This window comes from Falco rusticolus, chromosome 2 (genome assembly GCF_015220075.1).
Source record: "Falco rusticolus isolate bFalRus1 chromosome 2, bFalRus1.pri, whole genome shotgun sequence".
In the NCBI taxonomy this organism is placed as follows: domain Eukaryota; kingdom Metazoa; phylum Chordata; class Aves; order Falconiformes; family Falconidae; genus Falco; species Falco rusticolus.
The window spans coordinates 15,301,655-15,329,208 of record NC_051188.1 but is presented as its reverse complement, the minus strand read 5'-3'; the positions used below and the strand labels follow the sequence as shown (position 1 = coordinate 15,329,208).

At 37.3% G+C, this 27,554-nt stretch overlaps 1 protein-coding gene across 5 annotated transcripts in view; it reads right to left on the bottom strand.

Moving 5' to 3' along the window:
- Window positions 1-1,500: 1,500 nt before the first annotated feature.
- Window positions 1,501-27,554, bottom strand: part of YAP1 (Yes1 associated transcriptional regulator) — a 98,816-nt gene continuing 72,762 nt past the window's right edge. For 2 of the 5 annotated variants that reach the window (XM_037376913.1, XM_037376912.1), the window contains 4 exons: window positions 24,449-24,630; window positions 11,476-11,606; window positions 6,242-6,354; window positions 1,501-5,611 (listed from right to left, as the gene is read on the bottom strand). In XM_037376913.1, the coding sequence (XP_037232810.1) occupies window positions 5,373-5,611; window positions 6,242-6,354; window positions 11,476-11,606; window positions 24,449-24,630 (665 nt within the window). In that variant the 3' untranslated portion in view covers window positions 1,501-5,372. Of the gene's footprint in view, window positions 5,612-6,241; window positions 6,355-11,475; window positions 11,607-22,897; window positions 22,946-24,436; window positions 24,631-27,554 lie in introns of all 5 variants that reach the window. The other 3 variants (XM_037376910.1, XM_037376909.1, XM_037376911.1) reach the window with 3 other exon arrangements.

Below are 27,554 nucleotides of genomic sequence, written 5' to 3'. Positions count from 1 at the left end.
CATTAACATCAAAGAAAAAGCCTCTTGGGCTGCTCCTGACTACCTCCCCCCTTTAAAAAAAAATAAAAAAATCACTTCCTAATAAAAGACAGGAAAATCCAATAAAATTACTTTGCCTCTCATGTTCTAATACAAGCCAGTTTAATATAGAAAATACTATAGTCAGAGTGGCCAACTTCACTGCCATATAGAGAGAATAATACCCGCCAGTTACAGCCCACATCTGCAGCATTCACTATTACAACCTCTGCATTAGAGAGAGGAGTACGTCAGGAAAAGTACAAATCATGAGTTTTCCACAAAAAAAAATAAATTAAAAAAATCTATTAGGCAGCTTTGTCAGATGTATTGGTACTTACACATTCCTTATTCAACATGCTTTCTTGATCTTTTTCCTTTGAAGGAAAAACACACTGGCTTTTTTGTTTAAGAGACATTAAATACTGGATACGGTAGCTGGTACAAATCTCTAACCTATACTCTAAACACGATTTGGTTCTTCAGTTAGTGCTGGTTTTACCATTTCATGTCAACCGAGATTTCTCATGCTGTACAGACATCCTCCTATCTTGATGACACACAGACTTAGGGGGGGTGGGTAACTATTGTCAGCAGTAAGTGGTGACGCCAAGGGGCAAGAAGCACACCTTTACTCTTCAGAAGGAAGATATAAACTATGGATGCTGATACTGCAAATAAAAGAGGGCCCACTTTATCTCCAAATGAACTTCCAAAACAGGAGGTGCTAGACTGATCATAGACTGATCTCAAATAATTATTTTGTTAATGATCCTAGGTGAAAAACACTTTTTTTGCTGGGAACTTGTACATTGGCATAGAGAAGACCCAAAGCTTCCTTGGAAGCATACTGTTTCTGGCTTGTTACTGAAACAAATACTTTTTATTTTTAATTAAGTGCTGAAAATATTTCAGAAAGAATTGCCAAGCGAGCCTGGAACACCTGGACCAGATATCCTGCTTTCCTGCAATACAGTCTATTTAGGGCTGCCTCAGAAGGTCACTCATACTGCAGCTACTGCGGTATGTCACCACCTCATATATGGGAGTGATATCAGCAAGTTAAATCGGTGCCTTGTCATGCCCTGGCACTGGCTTTCTACTCCCAGGTGCAAGGTGTGGTGTTAGGTTTAAATTCAAAGGATCCGAGTGAATAAACGTAGCTATGAACCCACAAGTAAAAGACAAACTGATAGAAGCACCCAGCCCTGGACCTTTAACTAAGAAAGCACACAACTGCACTGAATTTGACAGGGTTGAGGCATTTCAGCACTGAATAGTAGTAACTCTGGAACTGCTAAAATGCAAACAGTGCATGATGTCAGCCATCACAAACTGCATTACACTGAAAAGACACCTTTCAGAATTACTGTTTTACAGGAGGTCAAAATTAATGAATCCTGTGAAGATTTTTTTTAACTAAAAATCTTCAGACACTTTCAAGGTATGTCATTACATATTTCACAATTCATAAGTCAAAACTTGGAAATGAAAATAGTGTGTCTTTATTGATAGTCTGCCACAAATTATTGTATAAACGTAGAGTTAGCCAAAAATGTATCTGCTACGTGGGAAAATCCTGAACATTGCCAGCATATCTGCAAAAAGTGGATGCTTTCTTATAGTAGATAACAGATGTTGTTACCAGCTCTCACTATAGTGCCATATGCAACTGAAGTATTGTTTTACACAAACTGTACGAGGCTCACGAGAGTCACTGTCTCTTCATTACTGCAATCACGCAGAGATGTATATTTTAATGTTAAACCTTCACTGACTTCAGTGGGACTCCGTCTCTTAGGTGAGCTTGTACAGAATGTTTGCAGGACTGGAGTTCATGACTACAAAAGCAGTGACGAGCGGGATGAGAACAGACATACTACAATAGGAATTCCAACAATTCAATGCATCCATCTTACTGAGGGAAATCAGTATCTTTACATACTACTGAATGTTAAAAACAAACAAAGATGTTTAAGCACAAAGTATATATTTATACCAAATAAAACAACTGAAAAAGTATTACATAAAGAAAAATAATGTAACAGAATGTACTTAAGTACCTAACTTACAGTCATGCTTGTATCTAAAAGTAACATTGGTAACTAATATATATAATTTTGACAAGGGTGCATTTAAGAGTTCTCTAACATACAACATTCTAAATGTGGAGAGTATTTTTTCCAAGATACAGAAAACAAATTATTTTACACAGGCACACCTGTTAATTTGTATAAAAAACATGCTTGTAAGTGAAAAGGTCACTCTAGTACTAATTTACCAGATGTGTGAAAGCTATGTAGTGTTAATCATGTTGAAATTGCCTCTTCTTCTTTTGCATTGGTGAGCGCCAACACTGAATGGTACAATATTTGATCCATATGGTTTACTGACACTGCAACCTGTTCCCAGGCAGTAGCCCTGCCCAGGTGTTGAACAGCACAGTACTGTACAGCCCCATCTGTCTGCATATAGTGTATTTATAACTAAAAGCTATTACAATTATTACAATGATTTCTGTTTCAATATATACATCAGTATAAAATACTACCCAAAACACTTTTGCATTTCAAACAATTTTAACCACTTCATCAAACAAGGCAATTGCAGAATTAAAAAAAAAATTCCAAATTAACTTTGATTGCCAACAGTACAGCATCTCTATGGTATGTTTCCTAATAAATGAGAGAACGGAAATGTATTAAAATCAATTAAAATAAGTATCACAAAACATAATTAATGTTAGAACAGTTCAAGGATTCCCAGTTTGTCAGTATCTATCCTAAGCAGTGCTACCCAAATACAGTATAAGCCATTTAGTGTTTCTACAATGAGAAGAAAACATTCAAATATTAAAGCTGTGACAAACACACAAAAGCAAGGAAAGAAAATCTGGTCTGTACTCATCCCTGTTGTAGCAAGGTACAGCATGTCAGGAGTTTGCACTCAGTGCATTGTATGTGCTATTATACCTGGATACAACTGTGGAAGACAACTGAAATGGAATCAACTCTGCATTTCCTTGCTGTTGTGGTTTTATGTCAGACCATTCAAGTTATAACAACTTAGTGTCTTTTTTTTCCTGAAGGGAAGAAGAGAGAAGTCGATAATGAAATTGTAAAAATGCTACTAAAATCCCTATCTTGGACACAATATACTGTTTTAGGAGCTACTGTGTCATTGCACAATAAAAGTGGCCTATTAATCACTGAATTATTGGTGTAGCAGAATATTGTCATTGTGGATGTGTTTTAAAAATTGGTACTTTAAAACCTGGCTCTATCCCGTAACAAGCCACAAACAATTCTGTGTAATTCAAACACTAATATCCTTACATAAAGTAGTAAGTGTACATTTATAGTGGCTAATTTCAAATCTCTGCCTCTGCTGCTTCAGTTTTTAAAATGAGACTTGGTTCAGTTTTCATTCTTTACATTATCCTAAACCAGAACTATTTCTGAAGCATAAAAATATCCAAATGATAATAATACAGGGTTTTTTCGTTTTGTTTTGCTGATTCGTTCCTAAGTTGAATAACCAACCAATGTCTTTTAAAAATAACACAAAACAAAAAAAACCCCAAAAAATCTCTCCCCAGGAGAATTCCCTGCTAGCTGAGATTTTTTTCAAAACCAAGTTTCACGCTTACAGTATCATTATAGTCATGTTATACACCCTTTGAAATAAAGGCTCACGTTGAGAATGGTGACAGGCCCTTAATTACAGAGGTGTTACCTGGTGACACTATTTTTCATCAGAAAAAAACAAAAGCCCCACAAAACTTCATAGCTTATACTCAAAGTTTGATTCATGCTCATTTTGTTCATTTAAAAATACTCTTTGGAAACTATGTCAACTCCTGCAGACAACTTAGTGATACATCTTTTCCTGTTAAAATAAAGATAATTCATATTCACCTCTACCCCATGCTAAGCTCTACTACTAATATACACTTCATTACCTGCTCATGTCACCATCTAACACATATCTTTACATTCTTCTACATATAGTGTCCAGGGCTTATTTTTCACCAAACAGAATTTGATAACTTACACGTAGGAGTTGTTCTGGAGGATTTTTTTTTTGGTGTTCTAGCCTTTTCATTGCAACTTAGAGTGGTATTAATAGTTCAGACTTTTTCCATGTTAACTTGAAAGAAACTTTTCATGAAGTTTTTTTCCATTAAGGATTTTAAAATCTAAACTTGCTTAGATATCAAAACTGAAAATCAGAAGAGAGATTAGATGCATCTGTCATTTTAAAATGGTTTCTGCTACTTTAAAATGCATTCAAAAATTGTACATACGACACTTAGGATTCTAACTTTTACATTGCTGCAATCAGATTCTAATTCAAATTCTTGCAAATAAACATGAAAAATAAGCCACTGGTCATGAATTCTAATGATTACATTCAAAGCTAGCCTTTAAAAACATAAAAAAGTTACAGGCAAAACATACTGGTTTATGTACTCACTAGCTTATCAGGCTACAATGCATGTTTTAAGTATAAAAAAGCAGACAATTCAGATTTAAATAAGACTATGTGAAATCAGAAAAAAACCCTTAGATTTCACTCTTTAAAAAAAAAAGAACACCTATAATTACTTCCCATCCTACAGCTACAGTTAAACCAACTAACAAAAATAATCAAACTATTTTTGACAAACAAAAGTTAGGCTAGAATATGTGGCAACAATCAAAGTTCATATATGCTTCTATGTAAAATGACTCATGATTTACTCTAACATAAAATATGAACAAGAGCACTTTGTGACTAATAAAAGAGCTACTAGTAGAAACACTTAATGCCAAACAGTCTTCAGCCCTCCTTTAAGTCATATCTCCAAATCAGTATTGACTTCTTTTGACCAGATACATCATTTTTGGCTTGTCACCCCAGTATGTCATGTTTTACCACTTGCCACAGGCAGCAGAAGACAACTAGCTGAGCAAACTACAAGCAGTGACATGCAGAAATTAACTCTCATAATATCTGAGTACTTAGATAAAATGATATGCAAGAGCACACTAGGACAAAAGGAATGGCATTCGTCATCCAAATAGGCTCATCATCCCTCCCCACCCCCCTTGAACAGTAGTTGCAACAGCAATAGAAAAAGATCAAGAAGATGTCTGTTCTCCAGAGTCAACTGTGGAAAAAAGTCAGCAATATATAACAGCAGCGATGGACAAGGAAGAGCAAAACGAAAGAATCTTGTTGAATATTTGTTCATTTACTTTTTCTGAACACAAGCCAAAGTGTGCCACCCTGGCTCGTTCTGAGCTTCAGATACAGATGTCCTAATCTCCTTAGATCCTTCACAGATTTAGAATTCAGTCTCCCTGAGGCCCCTATAACCAAGTAAGAAAACTCTCTTTATCTAGCTTTGTGGCTGCCAAGACAGATTCCATGTCATTAAGGATGTCAGAGCTCAAAGCCTCTTGCAGACTTGGCATCAGTTCTTCTCCTTCTATATTCATCCCATCTCCTTCCAGTGTCCCAAGGTCCACATTTGTCCCTGGAATGGCTTCAAGGTAGTCTGGGAAACGGTTCTGATGGGATGGGATGTTACTTTGGCTGATACTGTCACCTAGTTATAACACAAAGCAAGATGGATATTAAATATACTGGAAGTACCGAACACACAGCTTATCAGGATAACTGGTTTAAAGGTTAATCCTGTATGTCTTGCATCATACAAGCAAAACGATTTATAGAAATACATCACAAAAACAAAAGACAGCTTGACTGCGTGCAGGTGTATAAAGAACATGCCTTGTTTCAATCTTTTCACCTACTGACCCAAATCTCTACAGATCTTTGATGTCATTTAGCATGTTTTAATTTGTACACTTAAAGGAAAAAGTCAAATATTGTTTTAGAGATTAGTATTAGCAATATTTGGTGTAGTAGCAACACTGGATGAGGTACTACACTTAGCTCTGAACAAACAGTATTACTTAAAAAAGCAAACGGACACTCAAATTCCATATAACAAGAGGAGTGATATGTTGAGCATATGGTGAGCCATCCCCCATCCTCCCAACAGAGCCGATTATGTTTTTCACAAATCTAACCATAATATTTGTGCTACAGAAATAGAAGGTGGTAGAAAAACAATGTGAAAAGTATCACAGTGTCTCAAGAGTTGCTTTTTTTCATTGGGAATGGACACAGTATATTTGGAAAACATGCACTAAGGATGTACACAAACACAGACCTGTATCCATCTCATCAACACTGTTCAGGAAGTCATCGGGGGTTCTGGGTACACTGTAACTGCTCATGCTAAGTCCGCTATCTGTGCTTTCATCTCTGGAGTGATATGTTCCGCTGTAACAGAAGAAAGAGAGCAAAAAAAATGAGGATACAGTAACGAAGAAATTAAAATAAATGCTTTTTTTTTTGAACTAATTCAAGGGCTATGAAAACCATCACTGTCACACAAGAAATGCTCTATTCTAATCAAAACCTGAAGCCTTTGCCTGTGAGAGACACCTGGGATTTATTTTATGCAGCCCTTAAAACCGCATTATTTAGATTCAATTTAACTTGATGAGAGCATACTTAAGCAGCTTTTAAAAACTGCCTACCTGTGTTCTGCATAGCGTTAAACTTTTCACACTCACCCGCAGCTAAAAACTATTGGAAGGATATCACAGAGAGTCCCTAATGATTATAAAAATAATAATGGCGTACCCTTTCACACTTCTAGAAGGATAAAAAAAAAAAAATATCTAGCTACTAATGTCCCCATGTTTTATCAACCACTGAAGTGTATTTTTAGGTCCCTGCTGTTATAAATAGGAGCTATAGCTGGAACTCCTTTAGTGATTCAATTGCTTCCCACTGTTGCATTACTACTAGTTCAGTCACACGTCATGGCAAGAGAGCGCCCTAATATAAATCAAATACTGGTACAGAAGCCATCCCGTAAACAAACCCTGGTTTAGAACGATCTCGTTGACAGAACAGTTAACAAAAAAGTGATGGCATGGGGCCTGACATGCATTTGCTATCTTACCGCTACTGGAGTGAACAAGCTCAAGAAAGCTGCAGTGGGAAATATGGGCTGGGATGGGGGAAGTAGGCCAGTCTCTTGAGTTTACATAGCAAAGTTTTCGTTGCAGCAGGGCTGCAGGGATGGCCTCTGTGAGAAGACACCAAGAGCTGACCCCATGTCAGACACAGGTGGTCCCAGCTGGCTCTAAAATGGTCCCGCTGCTGCCCAAAGCTCAGCCCATCAGTGACAGTGGCAGTACCCTTGTCATAATGTATTTAAGAAAGGGTAAAAAACCACTGTGCAGCAGCTGGGAGAAAGGACTGAGAAAATGTGAGACAAACAGCCCTGCAAGCGTCAAGGTCAGTGCAGAAGGAGGGGGAGGAGGTGCTCCAGGCGCCAGAGCAGTGATTCTCCTGCAGCCCATGGAGAAGATCATGGTGGTGCAGGTTGTTTCCCCGCAGCCCATGGAGGACCGTGGTGAAGCAGAGAGCCACCCTGCAGCCTGTGGAGGACCCCGTGCGGCAGGTAGACATGCCCTGAGGCAAGCTGGTCCATGGAGAGCCCAAGCAGGAGCAGGTTTCTGGCAAGAACTGTGGCCGGCATAAGCAGCTGTAGAAATACACCATTACTTCCCTCCCCTTGCATCTCCTAACAGCCAAGCCTCACAAAATACTTTCAAAATTTGTATTTCTTCAGGTTGTGGTAGCATTCACTGAGAATCTTTACTGATTTTCCAGCTTGAATACTAAGTAATATCAGCCTGCCTTACTGTTAAAATTAGCATTTGAAGACATACTGATCCTTCTCATAACGTGCTCATGAAATACACAACTTATGCCTTTTTGTCAAGTATGAAGGACCAAACAGATGATGGTTAAACAGCTAGACAACATCAGATGCAAGCAGAATGCCATCAGCCATGAAAAAAAATATATATATATATTAGATTTTACAAAGACACCTTTGCATACAAGAAAGAAACTCAACATTTCTTTATAGTTAAATCATAAATATTTCTTGGCGTTTAGATGGATTTAAAAATAGTATCACCACACATTTGATAACAATCCTAATAATTAAGCTATTTAAAACTTCTGTGGAAAAAAAATGCTGGTTTACTTTGTGGGACAAAATACTAAAAACAGAACTGAGACTATGCTGAACTATGCCACTCTGGTTGAGAAGGCTTTTTGGCTGGTGCTCTCACACTCGGAATGTTCAGCCCGTCTCTTCAAATCACTCCTTAACACACATTTCCATTTTCTTCAACAAGGATAGTTCATTTAGTACTCACAGCACCCAAAATTACTGCATGCAGCTAAACTGCATTACCCAAAATAGAGTGGATGCTTCTTCAACTAATACTTCTTAATGTGTATACAAAAACAGAAATCCCAGTTTAGAAGTTAAACAGAGAATTACCATCACTACCAATATAAATCCAATAGACAAAAACATATACAAAATGACAGATCAAAAGGTGAAATAGTCTAATAAATTCTGCACTGCTGGATGTCCCACTCAAAAAACAAAACATACCACTAATGACAGTAAGTACTGAAGACAGCAGGTACAAGATTGACTATGTAAATGAAAACACTACTGTACATTTTCTTAAATTGCTCCAATGTAGCAATTATTTTCTGAGATTTTTTGGATGTTCTGATTATGTAGGCAGTGGAAAATTTCCAGCTACCTGAACTCTGGATAGCCAACTTTGGTACCTCCTACCTAAAGACAGGAGGGCTGCCTCACCAGGAACTTTATATATACCCTATAAAGATAGGAAGAAGCATTTCTCCAAGTTTGAACTTTAACATAAGGGACATCAAGGAGATCTTTAGGGCAAAACTATTGGACTACTGTATCTAATTCAGAGATAGCAATGCATATCCACAAAAGTCCTTTTTAAAAATCCCCTTCCCTTACCCATATGCCAGAATTAAGTGTGGTGATGTACCTAAAATTACTTAGAAGGGGACAATGCTCAGACCAAAATGCAAATTAAGATACTCTGAGCTCAGGTCAGGTACAGACTTCCAGTATTTTATGTGAGGTAAGGGCTACAAAAAAACCTCCCTGTTAAACATACTTGCAACTAGGCAAGTAGTATCTTTTTGCATTTTACAGTAAATAGTCCTTGGCAATTATCAATCTGCCAAAAACAATCAATTTGCCCTTTCTAGCTTTTTTTCCTCTTTCTAATTAATAGAAAAGATCCATCATTTTGTATTTCATGTGTGTAGACTCACAATGAATAAACTGCATCAGTCCACTGCCATGGCCATTTGAAACCTGAAGATGCATTTCTTTCACATCAGAAAACAGGTTTCAAAGATGTGACAATTCTACATAATTTCAGAATAAATTTCCAAATATACCTGGGCTCAACGTATGATGGCAACAGCCTCCCAAAAATTCAAGCTAGTAGCATCAAGGCCATCATCTGTCTATAGAGGTTTCTCATTGGAGAGCAGGTCAGTTTTAAGATTCTTTGTCCTTTTTGTTCCTTGGGACAGGCCAGCACAGTTAAGGCTCACATCAGAACCCAGGATGAATTCAGTGGAGCACAATCCCTCCCTCTAACAAAAAATGAAGTTTTTTAATAGGATCTGTGTAGAAGGTAAGTCTTCCTGAAAGGCTTACCAAAAACTTGAAAATACTGCTTACTTCCTTATGAGTTTCATAACAAAACACCACTACTTTCTTCTCCATGTGCAAGGCCTTGTTTTTTTTTTTTCTTCTAAACTTGTTTTTCTCCAATATATACAAAGCACTGTGTACCTTGAGATAGAAGGTTTTTACCTGCTTTCACAGTAGCACACACACAACACTAGCACGGACAATACTTCATGCAGTAGGAGAAAAAGCTTAAGAGCAAGATACTTTTTATGTTTTACATAACCTAAACTATATGCATGACAACAGATTCCACTGGCAAGATGGAGGTTATGTTCTTGCATGATCTCCACTGAACTTTACCAATTTTAAGAATTAGAGTGAGGACAGAGTATATGAAATGACGGATAAGTCTTCTGGAAAAGGCAGAAAATGAAACAAACAAGCTAAGGTGATGTAACATCATTTAACTGGAAAAGTTACGTACAATGACACTACCTCTTCAGGGATGAAGAACTTAAGCATGTGTATTAACAACTTTAAGTTATTTAAAAGAATATGGGATGAGATTTATAGTTGCAGCAAAGGTTTGCAAAGATTTGAACATTTGAACAAGGAAGTTTTCAGTATCTAAAATTACAACAGGTATTTAAACTTGCCCTATTCCAAATTCATGCCAGTTCTAACATGATGTGGATTTCTTACCTGATGAGTAGGTTTGAAACTGTATTAGTAGCAAAAGCCATAGAAGTTAAGACTTAAACTGAAAGAATCGAGATAAAATTTTATGGAGTTTTCCATGAGTATAATAATGTACCATTAAAGAGAAGGACAAGCATGTTGTTATACTTCATAAGTACTTACAATAAGCATCTTAAAGTTAGGCTAATATTACAAGGTAATGCAGAAACGTAGTGATGAACTCTGACAGAATACGTATTTTTTTCCTCTTTTACGGTAGGGGATACTGAATTGATATCAGTTCAGAATGCTGACAAAATATAGTACAATGGAGAACTGCAAAATTAACTACTCCAATTTCAGATCAACTGCTTGATACTGCTGAAGTGTTTGTAGAGTTTTACTGCATTAATAAATGTCTTTGTGGCTTGGAGATTTGACTGTTTTACAATTTTCATCTTTTCTTTCCAGCATGCTAAGCAAAATATACAGCATTATCTTAAGCTGCAGCAGTTTCTCCCAAGTTGTAATCATTAGCACGAAGCATTTGCAAGATGCAATTAGAATAGTATTTCCACCAAAACAAACTCCAACTCAGAGGGGTTAAGGAAAGAGTTACATGAAAAAGACTAGTCTGTGCTGTAAAATTATAGATCTTTTAATTAAAAGACCCACTTCGAAATAATACAGCATTTAACACGAAACATGCCACTATTTGCAGATTTAACATTATGAGTAAAAATACTGCTAAATTAAACACCTGAAGTGGAGGGGAGGAGTGAACGGAGAAACCTTAAAATGAACCTCAAGGTGTAGTCCTAAAATGTGCCTCACAGTTCATTTGATCTCACAGCAAGCTATTCACAAATCCTTCTGAGTCAGTAATTTGAAATGACTGCTAGTCAACAGATTATGCAGAGGCAAACATGTTATGACTTTGAATAAAAAACTTTCCTACAAGTCTGAACAGACTACTTCCTCCCACAGGAGACAGCTTTTAATCCTCAACTTTTACTAGACTTGCCATTTAAGGAAAGATTCATTTACAGCTGTGGCTTTTGGCACAGACAGATGTTCAAAATAAACTATTACATGTACCAAACAGAATTCTAAATCAATTTTTTTCCCCTCTAGTAGCTACTCCTACAAACCTGTTGAGAAAAGGATCAGAACTATTTGTAGTCATTGTTCTTAGTTCCTGTGACATTCCAGGAGATGACACGGGATTTTGAGATCCACTGTCTTGTTCCATTGTTGGAAGCTGGCTACGGAGAGCCAATTCCTAGAACAGGGGGAGGGAGAGAAAGAAAGATCATGTTAGGCATCTGAGTGCACTTTTCAGATACATGAACACATGGCATTACAGGTAATTGATGCTTATACTGTTTCCAGTTACAATGAAATGAAGTTTCTAAAGACAAAGTGAGATTTTTTACCAACTTCAATGATAATGCAAGTTCCACCAGTCAAGCCCAGTATTGGAGACTTCACTATAAATGTATTTATGGATATAAGTATCTGTATATTTACATAAATCTTTCCTAGTTCACTGCAATATCCTTTTGCTAAGCCTATTCTTAAGATCAGAAAGGAACTGTTAACACTGTCTGACCCCTATGATATGTCTGTATCTTTTTCCCCTGTATTTTAATTTCTGATTTAGTCCCTGGTTTCCTTTTTACCTTGCTTGTTTCATTCAGCAAAATTTAAAGCCTTTACCTACAAGTTCCCATTTACTCCTCATGTTTGAGGCATACATTTTGACATTTCTGATTGACCAGATCAATGATTTGTCCCACACGTAAATCTTAAAAGCTCTTCCAATCCCTAACAACTTCTTAGTAATTGGACTTCTGAAGTTACAAACCTAGATTACATAGATATTTTACACATCTGACTGCACCAGCTTGGATCAATCCATCCATAAAGCTTATAATTACTAATTAATGAAAATAAGTTTTAACATAAAATACACAAATTTAAAGGTGGCTGGATATAAGCAGAATCTTATGTAATTTCCTGTGTCCTCTCTCTCCCTTTTTAAACAGGTAATCCATGAGTTACGCATGTGAAAAATACAATAATTTTCTTCAAGCAACCCTCCTAAAACATCATTAATGGTTCACCAAGCCTGTGCTTTCTTCATGTAGAGACTGCTAAATAAATCTATTGACTATCTTATTACCATTATTAGTAGTATGTGATTTCCAGGCTGTGTCTGGGAAGCTAATCTCAGGCAAAAGCAATCTTGTCAGCATTGACAATACTCAGTATTTCTCACCTGTAAAATGAGAGGTCTTCATCCATTCTCAATTATTAGCCTAAGGATTACGGTAGACTTCTAAGATACAACATAATCTTTCTCCAATTCTTCTTCAAAGTGATTTCTTTTCAAAAAATCCCAAGGTTATTTTCCAGCAGATTGTGCCAAATGTTGAATGCTTCCCTACCACCTGTTTTTTCCTTTTCTAATCTACATATGCTTCACTCCCATTCCTGTGGACTATTACTCTACATAACACGTTCCTTTAATACCAGTTTTCATGTCTTATACTAGAAGGTTTTCTCACTCCCGTTGATCAGACCTTTGCAGAAAGTGTACAAACATGCCACTGGTTTTTGTGTTTATCACACCCAATTGCCTACTCCAAGTAAATCCACTTCTCTGCTCACTATCACTTACTTGGCCACTGCTCTAATAAATCGTAATACTACTACTCCCCATTTACAGATCACAGGATGGTAGGCACCTTTGAATCATTTCTATAGGCTGCTTATCCATATGATTATCATTTGCTTATGTAATAAAACAAGTGCAAAGACTATATAATGAGGTCTTACTTCATAGCTAAGTTTACAAACTTTTATCAGCCACATCAGCCTTGATACAAGGTGGCTGATATACAGGTGGACTCAATCCATTTAAGGGAAAAAAAAAAAAAAGAAGAAAAGAAAAAAGAAAAAAAAGTTTTTGTTCCTGGAATGCTTCCCAAATGGTGATCTGGAGAAGGTAGAAAGTCTTAAGAGCAGCCATCCCAGACATGGCTCAAGAACTGCTCGCTCACCACATAATCTTTATGCCCCTCCTCTGGAGACCAGAATTCCTCCAAATGTCACCTGCGACTTCCCTTCTCTGAGAAACTGCCTTCATGTGATGTAGCTACTTTTAACTGATTCTATCTTGCTATTAGTCCAATGAAAAAGGAGGAAGGGAAAATAAAAAAAAAATAAAAAAAATAAAATAACTTCTATTTTGCACCACTGCTTCTAGAAACTTTTACCTGGAATACGGCACATCTTTCTTCTCCACCCTGACAGCAGAGCTGTCCATCAGTGAGCGCTCTGCTCTTACATACCTACAACTAGCTGGCCACAGCAAGAATGCTCTGTCTTTTTCCCTTCCTTCTTGCTTTGATCTGTGCATTGCATTTTTATTTCCTTGGGCTACAGTCCCTGACTAGGCTGAAGAAAAGGGGCCAAAAGTGCCAGCAGCTTGAGGAAGAAGCTTAATCACACATCAGCGCCCCAAAGAGTGATGACAAAATAAAACCAACACGGAGTCCTTTCTGTATATAACGCACTGAAGTGACATTGTATGTCATTGTGTGGTAGGCCTGGTCTTTCCAATCAGCAATGACTCCTGATGCAATAGTTAAAAAAAAAGAGAAAGAGACACGAGAAATCCATACAGGTCCCCTTTTCAAGAGCTACTGAAACCAGGAAAGAAAAAACCCCACAAATTTCTCTTCTGTGCCTTAAGAAAAAAAATCAGTACAAACAAATAAGCAATTTGGAAAAATGAGGAAGTTACCTTCTTTAATTTCTAAATCCTTACAGGGTAGCAGAGATTGATGTTTCATCAATATATGAACTTAAATAGTATGGTAAACAAATGTAGTTCAGATACTAGCTAGCCAAAAAAGAAAAAAAATCACATTTCACTGAAGGCACAATGGAGAGAGATGTTAAATCTGGAGAGAGAACAGTATTTTGCCTCTTCTTTGGCACTACAATGTAGTGAAGTAAGCCTTTTTAATATTACTACTTAATAGTGCTACTTTTATCCTTGTTTTAATAACAACATTGCTGAAAGTACAAAACGACAACTATTTTTAACTATTTGTAAGTAGCATTACCACTACTTATTCAGGAGGCAGACCTACAGCACTTCCCCCTCAAAAGAATTTTATTCCATTACTCATTCAAGTAATAAATTTATGTCCATTTGGGAGTCTAAAAGAGAAAGGATTTACCAAAAAAGACAAGCTATTGAGAAACAAATAGAGCAATTTTTAAACATTCTGTGAGATAAGCTAAGTTTTTACAAGTCCTAAAGAGTGTATTACGACTATTTTTCATTAAAAATGCATGTAACAGAAGCTAAAGTTGTATTGCTTGGAGAATGGTCTTTTCATTTCTTCTTCCTTATAAAATTGATTTTCAAGAAAAAAAGTTATGTGTTTCCTGCACTTAAAAAAAATGTATGGGACTGTACAAGCCTTTCCCAGCTCCAAACAGAGCAATCTGAACTCTAGGCTTTTAGTTCATGCTTTAAAATTTATCTTTTATTAGAAGTATTTAAAGTCTGGAGGAAAAATAAAACCATGACAAACTCCTGGCTTAGATTTCTATAACTTGATCTCATCCTACTTTTATAAGTATGTCAAACTTACTAAGTACCTCTGGGAAAATAAAAGCTTAGCATTCCTATTGTTAACACAAAAGCTGAATTTTGGTTATTACCTAAAGACCAAAATGATCTGTCATCTCCTTAAGCAAAGTAATTTTAAAAATAAGGTCAGCATTGTGTTAATTTATCTGGCTGGCCTTATTCTTTTTTTTTTTTCCCCCATAATTACATACAGATTAAGTTTTACATGAAGTTCCAGGTCATTCACACCATGATCAAATTAACTTTATGAAGTTACTCTTTTCAGAGCATTTTTATATTTATCTTCACGGTGTTTTTGAGGAAAGGCAAAAGACTCCCTTGTGCAACTCGTATCATGTTCTTACTGTATTAAACATATAATATGTCACTCAACTTGAATTGGTATATTCTTATAATTGGGTATTTTTTGGTAAATTTACTTTAAAAGGGCCAGTTGTAACATTTCTACCCCAAATATTGTTCAACTATCAAATTTTTATCCGCAAGCTTTACTAGAATGGGAGAGAACTGCTAAGGGAAAGAAAAGAGCACAACACCTGTAGGCAGACTTACAGCACCAGTATTTCTTCAGACTAAAGTATTTAAGTTCTTGTTTGAGGCCACAAAGTTACAGCTATGTACAAAAGAAACAAGGAAAACACATGGACAGATGAAGACAAATGAATTCAGCAATGAGGAGTTATGCAATTAGTGAAGAGTAAGGGGGAAACATAAATCATTCAGTGTTGCAATCATGAAAACCAGCAAAATTAATTTAAGAGGTGATACCGCTAGAGTAATAATTAATTGTATTGTATACACTTGGTGACGAACTCAATGCTACGCAGAGAATTGCAAGTACAGATAAGGCAGCATAAATTGGAATACACATTTGTAAATTGTCTGGCTTCTTGCCTGGTTTTGCAGTCCTTTGCTGTGCCACTGCTTCACCCTCCCCTTGATATCTATCTGCCCGTGGCTCCTGCTGCGCCTGCCCGGCCGAGGTGTCTCAGAGCACCGGTAGGGCAGGGATGTGTCAGCAGGAGCCAGCAATCACGAAAGCTATGCAGACCTGGATGGCCTCCCTCCACCAATTTTTGTTTGCTTCTAGCAAAAGCTGTTACTCATGGCCATCTCGTACTCAGGGTCAACATGACTCATATCTTCTGCTGACCAATTGCTTTAGAAATACTTCTACGATTTAAGTTTTGCAACTGCAATCAGCACTGGTGACTCCAGGAAATCCACTGCAGTGAGCTGCAAATACTATTCAGACACAGAACGTGTCCTGAAGCAACTAGGGACATAAAAACCAGACAGAGACAACAAATGCAGTTCTGATTTACTCTACAGACTTTTAGACAGGGTATTTCATAGACTCACACAATAGTATTTATCTATAAAGATCTACATTCACAAGCAAGCAGTAAAACTACTTTGTTGATCTGTAAAGCTTAGGTGCTGCAAGTGGAATCAGAGCTTCTGATTTTTTACCTTACTCATATAATACAAGTATCTTTCCTACTGTGTAACTTTGTAGCTACCAATGCTCAACATTTCCCACTTAAACCAACAGAGTAGGAAACAAACTACAGCCACACTAATAAAGTTTCACTTACACCTATGGTTTTCAATGAGGAATGAAGCTATACTACTGCAGAAACCACTTGGTTCCCAAGACAGCTGAACAACAGCAGTGTTGCTTTTGCAGGAAAACTAGCTGAATTCCACATTTTGTATATTTTGATGGCAGCCAACACGCCCTTCCCCCTCAAACCCTCAAAGCTACACAGGATTCCCTTTCCATAATGCTTGCATTTTCTAGGCAGTATTTAAAGTAGTACCTTAGTGTACTGCTCATCATAAATACCAAAGACTTAAATAATAATTTGGCCAGGGAAGATCTCAGTAATTTCTACAGGACCTCTGACTCCATGCTGAAATTTCCAATGCTTTAACAAAATTTTCTGTTTTATCTAAAAGTGTTTAGAAGAAGCAGAGTTTGTTAATCAGGACAGAGGAAGATATGTGCCTTGATCTCTTAATCACTATGGGTCATAATTCGGGGGCAATTCCAAAGTGACTTTTTACTGGTGATTACAGATAGCCTTTGACTGCGTATTCTTACCCCTCCCTTCAGCTGGAACTAGCATTTCTATGGCCATACACTAAGACAGGTCAGAAAACCAACCTAGCTGAAAAACAATTTTTCTGATAGATCATGTATCTGATCTGTCTTGTGGTGTAGCCATACCAGTACTTCAGCTACTAGATTATGAAAAAACGACATTAGATACATCATGTTCTGCCTTGTTATTAAGGCAATCTCTGGCAGACGACTCCTTTTTTTAAGACGCGTGTCTTAAACCTCCTGCAGTTTAGTGTGCCGGAGCACGTCTACCAGACCTCTCAGTCAGAAGTCATTTTATGAAGAAGCAAATATTTTGCTTAAAAAATACCATACAACGCCCCAGCTGCAGCCTTCAGCTCCAGCTTAGGAAGCCTCTCGACAGCTGGTTAAGTCTTCTCCTGAATTAATTTCTAAAGTCATGGCACTGCATAATGTACTGCCTTACATGTAAGGCTCATGGTGCTCTCTTAAAAAGGTCTGTGCAACTGATGCAGAGTAAATCACAGGTACCTGACAGATTATCTTAACTGACCTTTAGCAATCTAAAATACAAGCACTTTCTTACAAACAGATGCCTATATAGAGGCAATATGCTAAGATTTGTTGTTACATGCTGAATTTGCTGCCACAGACTAAAGAAGTCTGTTCATTAATTGCAAAGATTTTTGAAGGTAGTCCAGTGAATAACAAGTTTGTTACCTAATGAAGTAAAATATTCCTGCTAATAACATATCAACAGTTCAATGACACGCATACAAAATGAAGTAAAATATTCTAGCTAACAATAACAAGCCAACAGTTCAATGAAAACTGAGAGAAATGTATACAAAATTGATTTCTGCCTACTTGGAACATTCAAGTTACAGTATCGTACATAGTGCTCAGCTCCCTTATCTGCATGACAGCTCTCCAGTAGTATTTTGTTATTGATTTTGGACAGTAAGAAATCAGTAACGGTTTCTGTTCACTGTGCAAGGAAACATCTAACAGAAAACTTAAAACCATGAGGGACAAAGCAAAACTTAGTACTAGTACAGAGAGCTATCAAGTGAGTAAAACAACAAAAGGAGGGATAGAATATCTACTTCCACTAAAATGAGAAGTTTCAGGTACTATTTGTGACAATTGATTAAAAAAAGTTCAATTGGAAGCAAAAATTTCAAGTGGGACAAAAACTTTGTTGGAAAGACTCTTCACTGTCGCAGCTAGCCTTCCCCAAAACCTGGATCTTTTCATAACAGCTATTCAGAATAAGACATATCACAGGCCATTTTCTCTATCAAATATCAAGCAGTAAGGCAAATTAAAACCAAGGGACACAACAGAGCTATGAATTTGCTCAAGTGACTTGTTATTTTCTTCCTGCATCTTTTAAGTGTAATTTTCAAAAATGTTTCTGTATACCAGTGGTTGTATCTTCACTTGGCAAAAAAGACACGTTCGAAGACCAAATGACTGGCTTCAGTACCTTATCTTTGTTAAAAAAACCCAAACCAACAAAACCCCAAAAAATCCAACACCCCCCCACCCCCACCACAAACACCCTTGATGAAACCAAGACAAGTTATTTATCTTGTTAATCTAGGTCAGCTTCAGATAACACACAGAGGCATGGGAAACAAGAGGTTCAAGGGACAACACTGGGATTCACTAAGAAACTAAACCAACTATTGCTTACTGCTTCCACTAAGATTTGAATACAAGTATATCTTGTTATTCAAAGGCATATTACTAGGAAAAGAAAAAAACCCCAACGAAACAAACCTGAAGTCCCCAGTAAACTTCCAGCTTCACCAACATCACAGAAGTTCAAGTGTACAGAATTCCAGACAGTACCTGTTTTTAATGATGCCTTCCTTACTTTCTAGAAAATGTCACAAATCTGACAGTAACAGAGCTTTGCATTGGTGTACATGCAAAGTGACTGAAAAAGTCTTTTATTGAAAAGTAGTAACAGTGTCCTATGAAATTAATACTTCCTTGGAACACTGGAAATCTTCTCAACTAAGTTGATGAAAGGTATTAAACACCAACTAAGATAAACTAAAAAAAAAAAAAAAAATTAATAGGGAACTGAAATAGTATTTTACCCAGGAACTACTGTAAATGCTTATATTTTATGCAGTAAGAGGAAATGCAAAAAAAAAAAAAATTGAAACAAATCCAAGTGATTCAGCAAGCAGTGACCAACTGGGCATACATCTTTGTAGATTCTTCACTGAGTAGGGGAATTTCCAGAATGTCACTCAAAAGTTGGTAAGATATAAGTTCAGGGCAACAGGACAGAGAGTATGAGAGGTACTTCATAAAATATAAAGGACAAAAGAATGGAGACAGTGAACAGAGAGCACACACCAGGGTATGCAGAACTACCATGAAAGCAGCACAGAGATAACAGAAAGGTTAAGTTGGAAAGCACAACTGAGCAGAATAGCAAGGAATTCCTGCTTCTCAGACAGGGATCTCCACTCAGTGCTAGAAACAAGCAGCAGATATGGAATGAGCAAGCATATATAGAGGAACCTATCACTTAAACGGCTGTATAGTATGCTGAACTAGCAAATACCCTAATATTAGCAGAAGACAAATCAGAAATCTTTCAGTCTTAGCACAGGAAAGTAGTCTGCACAACATCCTAGAATACAGCCATCAGTATTTCAACATTATTTGCCTCTATCTCTTTCCATCATATACTAGGAGGCATTAAATCCGTTACATAACATCTAGTCAATTTTGTGATTCATACAAAAGTTGATTGACCTGTACTTTAGGAGAGACATTGTAGATAGCCAGATGCTAACTGCAGGGAAACGGAAGGAGAGCTACTGGGAAGGGAGTGCAAGTCAAGTCACTCAATCTCTTAACTAAGACAGGTAGGCATCTTTAAGGTGTTCACAGATAACTGATGATGATGATGAGCACAAGTAAATGGACCAGTGTTTGGCATTTTCAAATTTCCTGGATGTATCAATAGCTCTTGTTTATATAGAGTAAATACGGAAGTTACAATTTTTCCTTCAAACACCTTTGACTTGGACATTTCATTCAAGCAAAAATACTTGCTACAAAAGATGAAGCTAAGCAATTGTTTCATCTTTCCAGGCAGTATTTAAATGCTAAGGCCTCCCATACATAACACTTCAAGTGTTGGTGTCACTACATGATGCTACAGTTCATGGCAGAAAGATTAAAAACTGGCAAGGACACAAAGTACACTCAGTACCAAAAAAACCTGACCAAAGATATCAATACAACCAAGACACTGCATCCAGATTATACAGACCAAAATGTCAAGAAGGAAGAGAAGGTTGAGCTGGATGCAGGATGTTGGACTAGATGACTTTCACCAGTCCATTCCAACCTATTTGATTTTGCGATTAAGAAGAGCTCAGAGATCCAGTTAAAAAGTTAAGGAACACTTCTCAGGTTTTTTTAACCCATATAAAAAAGACATTTCATTAGAGATAAGCTCAAGAACGCTGGTGTCGTGTAACTTCTTTACAAATAGAAGACCCTGACAATCCCTCTCTAGAATAGACTTAGTCTTCCCAGAATCAAGAGCACTGACCCTATGAAGATTTTATTTTCAGTATGCCTTAAAAGAACATCTAAAATTTAGCAAGACAAGCTATTACTCTTCCTCTAAGCACAGCTTTATCATCACGAAAGCAGGTAATTCCTCTGAACTTCATTAATTTTATTCACAAAGGAAAGAAAGGATCTGTCAAAAAGAAAAAGTTGACCAAAGAAATGCTTGTTCTTTCTACAAATTTTTCACAGATTCACTAGGTTGACTATGACTTGATAGGATGCACAGACTGGGACTTCAATAACAGCATCACTGGAGAAGACAGACAATATTTGCCTCTATAGCACAAGGCCTCAGGAAGCACTTAGAGAACAATTTCCAGAAGCAGTTCTCTATAAGCACCTTCTTCCACATGTGGCTGCTCACTACATTATTGAAGTGACACATGAAAACACAAAAATACATTTACATTACACAATATGAATAATCTGTTATTACAGAACTTCTGAGCTGGTATGATTGCTTACTTTCCTGTCCACCAGATCACTCAAACACTCATTAGTGAGTGCAGACTAACAAAACTGATCCCAGGAGGGTGTGTATACAGATGAGCCTGGTACAAGGCCAGCTAAAACGTAACTGGAATCCTGATTTTTGCCTAAAGCCTTTCATTAGTTCCCATCCCAAACAAAGCAGCATGACCTATACGTATAAATTTAATGAATTACTAACAAGGTCCCTTTGAGGTTTTGCAGCTTTTTAGTGTTTTAAGCCAGAATTTCAAGAAGTTCCAAAAATCTGATCTTATTAAGTATGAAACTGATCCCAAAGTTCTCCATTTGCTGCATATTTCTGACTTGGCAAGAGGAAGAAGATACTGTGGAAGAGCAAACATGACAGGGCTGCAGGCATACAAGAAAACATAGAATACACTTTTGGCGTTCAGTAAGAAAAACATCCCTTCTGAATGACTTAATTGTGGCAGAAGATAAGGTGCTTCCAACTGGTGTGGAGAAATGTGCTTCTCTGTTTATTGCCTTGTATACCAGCAATCCTTAAGGATTATTTTTTTTTCCTCATCCATAATAGGAACTAATATTGATCAACAAGATAATTCGGTGGTTAAAGATCTTTAAATTAATCAAATTATTACATCTCAATTACAATGCTTCATTTTTAGAGCTGCACTGATACTGACAAACGAGAAAGTATTTTTTTCTGGGGTGTCAGTACTGTTTCTAAGGTCTGATGCTCCTATCTTTAAGATGATCATCTCAACAGAACTAGCAATGTACAAATTTTGTGGTACTCTTCAGAATGCAATAGTACACCACTACTCATAGCTTCTGAACACAGGATACTTTCTTTTATTCTGTTTTTCTTGCCTAGTGCATATAGCGTTTTTTCTTAGAAAAACAAGGTACAACACAAGCCAATATAAATATTGTCCTAAGAACCGGTAGATGAAGAATACTGTTCGCAATAGCAAGTGAGAAGCTCTCTGAATATGTCCATAAAACCACCCTTTCAGAGATTCACTCCATATTCAACTTCTTAAGAGCCTAAAAAAAATCCACATTAAACTGTTTATTATGCTTTGCATTGTGACCGATTTTCTTTTGGTCTGAGCCTGGGAAGCTTTTCAGAATTGCTGTTTCCTATACAGAAAATGTATCTGTGCAGCAGCCTGTTAAATGTCAAAGTGGAATAATTACATATTATATCCCCATAGCAATTATTTTGTTAGTCTAATTATTAAGTAATTCTGTTACACTGTACACGCTTAAAAATTGTAAATATTTCAAGTGACTTTTTATTAATTGATTGCAGATATCCTTCTTTAAGATTGTACCTGTTTAAACAAACTGATAAGACCATTCATATGAACATTGAAAGTCACAAGCTACTACCTTAGATATAATGGGAGGTTTGTTTTAAATAAACATCTTGATGACGTCAGGATTGGAACAGCAGTATCCTCAAGAATGCTAAACGAGAAGGTTGTTTTCAGTGCAGAAAAAATGTGCAATGAATTCCTCATTTGCTTTTAAGTATTGATATAAAGTTGTGGTAATGCAGCACTCTTAAAAACGTTATGGTTGTGACCAGAGAAGTGGTTCAAAAATATGTATGACAGAGCTTAGCTTGGGTTTTTTTTGTTTTTCTTTTTTAGAATGCCTTCATGTAGCAAAAGTTCCCCTGCTAGCCTAATTTAATGCTTTTATTTTTCTAATTACGCTGAAACATCAGTTAAGAGCCTACCTGATGTTTTGGAGAATTTGCTGTGCTGGGATTGATATTCCGCAATGCCTAAGAGTAAAAATAAGATGGATAAAAATTACTTTAGCTGCATCGTTTGTCTATGCAGGCTGTCTTATAAACACCATCTTGTAGTATCAAGCCCCCAAGACAGGCCAGATGAGACAGGATAAGGGAGAAACTATGAATATCACAACACAGTGAAACAAAACTCACAGATTTACCACGGATGCGTATTTGACAGATAAGCTTAACAACCAGGGAGAACAACATGAAGGGAACTGGCTTCAACCTGGTCAAATGTTAGTCAGGTTCTCAATGACAACTGAGGCAAGAAGACAATTAGAATGCCTACCTAGAAGCATGGTAGCACAGGGTAAAATGTTGGTGGATTAATTGCAAAGCAGGAACAGCAGAAGCCCAGGTGCTTAAGCGGAGAGAAAGTCCTGATGCCACCTTTGCAATGTATTCTTACCTAGAGTACTACACAAAGTAATGGCTGTAAAGATGACCCATCCTACACCAAGAGATGCTGAAGATTCCTACAAAACAGGCCTTGACTACAAAGGGAATAATGGGAGTCAGATTCCAGGACAGAATACTGCAGGTGATGAAGAAAGAGAAAAGCCGTCTTTGAGGACCATGAAGGTATTATACTCTCCTGATACAAGGCCCATCACCCAAAGTGAAAAGGGAACAGGGTAAGATTTTAGAAAGTTTTCCTCAAAGAAAAGATTAGTGCTTTCTCTGGCAGTGTCAAAAAACCAAGGACTACCCTAAGTATCTAGCACAGATGGTAGTAAACACTCAGATGGAAAAGTCAAAGCAGAAGGCTCAGAGTCAAAAGGAAGTCAAGCCCGAATTCAAAATCCAGAGATTACAATGTCCAGTCCTACACTTTAACACTTGCTACAGCTCTATTCATATAGTAAAAAAATACTGAAATAGCTTGCAACCTAATTAGAAAGCTTGAAATTCTTCAGCATAAGAAAACCATAGGTTCAAAATACAGCACGAGCGATTCAGTTGTTCCATGCTCCACTCCACAGTTTAACAGAGAAGATTCTAGCAACAAGGAGTCTCCTCAACGTATCTTCTGTAAACTTTAAAAGTGTTTTGAAATGCTACAGACTGCAACAGGTTCTAAAAGTGAAAGACTTTCCCCCACTTAAAAGGGAGAACTAAAGCAGCTGTGGGAACCAACCTCTTGTCTTTTTGCATGACTCAGTACTCGATAAATATGAAATATATTCTTAAAAGGAATATCCAATCAGATCAACAGTCCATGATGTCACCCTAGAAGTAAAGAAGTCTGTTGAGAGTTTTGTTAGAGAGAGGAATGACGGAGGAAAGTAAAATCCTTCAGTCTGGTAAGTCTGATTGCTTTCACTACCAAGCTGTTATCAGTAACAGAATAAATTCAAACCTTTTTAGATCTCAAAGCTTTGTGTACATTCACTGGTCTTTAAGAGTCACTGAAATGACAACTTAGCCAAAACAAAACATAACATACAAAAGAAATAGTGGAAGTAGGTGTCTAACCTGTGGCCTCACCTGCCGAAGCAGTTCTTGATGCTTCAGTCTCAGCCTTTCCTTCTCCATCTGTAGCTGCTGAAGTCTCATCTGCTGTTGCTGATTGGAGCTGCTCCCACCCATCACACCACCCTGGGGACTCTGAGGAGCTAGAGGGGGTGGCTGTTTCACTGGAGCACTTTGGCTGATTCGCTGATTCATGGCTAAGGAACCAAAACAACAAACATTAAAAATAAAATTCAAACAAATACATGCAGGGAAAGTATTATCCTTAGAAGGCATATATTAAAAATTGTATAAAATTAAAAGCCATAACAGTACAAAATATGCAGTTACACTGACGTTCAGTGAGAAATGTATGCTCACATGTGTTATTCCTGTGAAATCGATGCAACAGTCTCATGTTTAGGAGTACATACTTGTTCTAAAAGCTTCTGAAAACAGTTAAATGTGTGAATTGGTGAAAAATTCAAAAGTGGTAGTAAAATATTTCACCTTTGATTAGAAGGATCTCTCTTTTTCCTAATAAACTATTCTCAATTTAGACACAAATAATATAAAATCCCTTTTCTTATTCACGTGAAATCTCAGAATCATTAAACTTGAGAACACATAGAATGACAAAACAAATCATCTCACTTGGTTAAAGGCCACCTTTCTTCCCAATGTGGTACAGGTCATGAAATAATCATTCACATCCTTGTCACGTCAAGTTTTGAGTGTTACAAACTCTATTCAGGGTACCTTGACAAGCAAACTTAAGAGCTGGTACAGAAATGGCAGATGAATTACACAGCCAAAAATATTGCCATCAACACAGGAAACATCTTGCTAGTTCTTCGTTTTCTTTTACCCCACAAAAGTATGTGACACATATTTTCTGGGGTGTAGAGAAGAAAAAGTGTCATCTTGTTGTATGCCTAATGCACAATCTGCACCTATCTTCCCTTCCCCCATAAAAACAAGACCTAAGACAATTTTATTTATTAAAATAATGCCTGACTGGGATGCATCTACTTGCTAGGTCTGATTCTTCCCCTGCCCAAGACCACTATGGTTGAAGTCAGGCTTTCAGTTTTGGTATTAGCTCTCCATCTTGTTGTCTGGAACAGCCTGATTCTGTTAACATTCACAATAAGCTGCAGAATGCATTTGCCAAAGCAGTGATAGGAGAGTGGTAGGGATTTTATTTTTTTCTGGGAATGAGGATTATGGTTTATGGGAACTAAGGGAAAAAAGGGAGTGAGCTTCTTCTGGGATGACAGGCTGATTTGGTGCAAAGAAAACCATCTGTTATATTAGTTTGAATTAATGTTTTCATCATATAGAGAGGCTTCCTGGAATACTAACGCTTCTAATAATCATAAGAAAGAGAATTATCAGCTTTTCCTCTGAAAAGCCCTTCAGTCTCCACTGTCTTCTCAGTGTTCAGCTTAAGGCACGGTACAGTAGTGTTCTCCTGTTCCAAGAAAGCCTAAATATATTTATCTCATAATAGCAGTAAAAATGGCTGTTGCTTCAGTCTTGCTCCCTTCTCCCCTTGCCACAGCTCATCTTTCCATTGAGAAGTAACACCATAGGAAGAAAAAAAGCTATATGCTCACTGGAGTGAGCATAGGAAAGAAAAAGAAAAAGTCATCAAAACCAGTTACATACTTAACTCTCCAGTCTACTCTTTCAACTTTTTTTTTTTCAATAAATTCCATAGGTCCAGCACAGAGTCTAATGGACAGGTGGGTCACATTTTCATGAGCAAAGTCAAAATAAAATGAAGTGTTAAATAGCTTGAAATAATTTGAAATGATCTTTTACATAGTTACTTGTGTGAGAGCTTCATACACATGACTGCAAATAAGATAAAACCGAACAGGTGAAGTAGGAAAAGAAACTGAATCCCAGTACCAAGTAGAAGCAACAAAGTGAATACAAAGGGCTGGAGGTTCAACTCCAACCCATAATTCCCATCCTGACTCAGCAGAGGAAAAAACAGCAGGAAGATTACGTTGCTGGAATAAAGCTTAACATCAAGCAGTTGGTCTTACGAGACATTCAGCACCACTTCATTGTCAAAACCTGAACATCAAGAGGAAAGTGACCAGGATGAGCCCATCAACCAGCTTTGTGACATGAGCTGTGCTCCCTAGATCAGCAAGAGGAAGGCAGGAGAACTTGTTCCTCCACCGAACAGACACAGAAGGTTCATAAGCCCCAAGACAGCAGAAACTGTTAGGCAAAAGTTTCAACAGCACCAACAGCTGTCCTGCAAGGATGTGAGCAATGAATTGTTAATTGCAAGGATGTGAGCAATGAATTGTTAATTACAAGCACCAGGATCTCCACTGGGCAATCTCTGCTGGATGACTGTCAGCAATTAAACTACCTACATTAACCAAATTAGAGTGAAGGTGAAGCTAGAGAGAGCACTGCAAAAGGAGAGCCAGCCCACCTACCAACTCTAGAAAAGTTAGACATGACACTGCTGGAGTGGGGAATGTATCTCCTCCTTTCTCTCTTTTTATCCAGAATCCCACCAAGTCTGGAACCAGGACCGTGCCTTTTGCTTTTTTATAATTTACCTTCTTCCACCTTAAAAGCAGACAATGAAGGGGTTAGTAAGGGACAGCAGAAAACAACAGCCTTCTCTTGCCGTTAGCTAATTCTGCAACTCAGGCAGAAGTCTGTGCTACCCTTCAGAAATTCCAGGAATCAAACCTGCTATCATACATGATGGAAGGTCAATCACAGTGGAAAGTCAAGAGGAACACAGGTTAGAAAATTCCTATCAACTGAAAGAAGCACATCTAAGTCAAAAGCAAACTACCTTCCTTGTAGAAGTCAAATATCCAAAGCTGAAGAATGTCAGTTTTCTTTTGGTTAAAAGGGTGGCCTTCGTGGTCTAGTCTCCGGTTACATACTCGTGGTTTCAGACTCCCTGCCCCATGCAGTTCACACCCAAGTCATGTCACAGCTAAAATATTGTCAAAAATTGAACAGCTTCTAACCTTAGTTAAACAATTAAGTGCAGTATCACTAACATCCCTTCAACATGTTATTGATTTGGTTTTCCTGCATGCATCATATGAGTATGGAATATATATTTGATGGATGAACCACTCCTTGGATAACA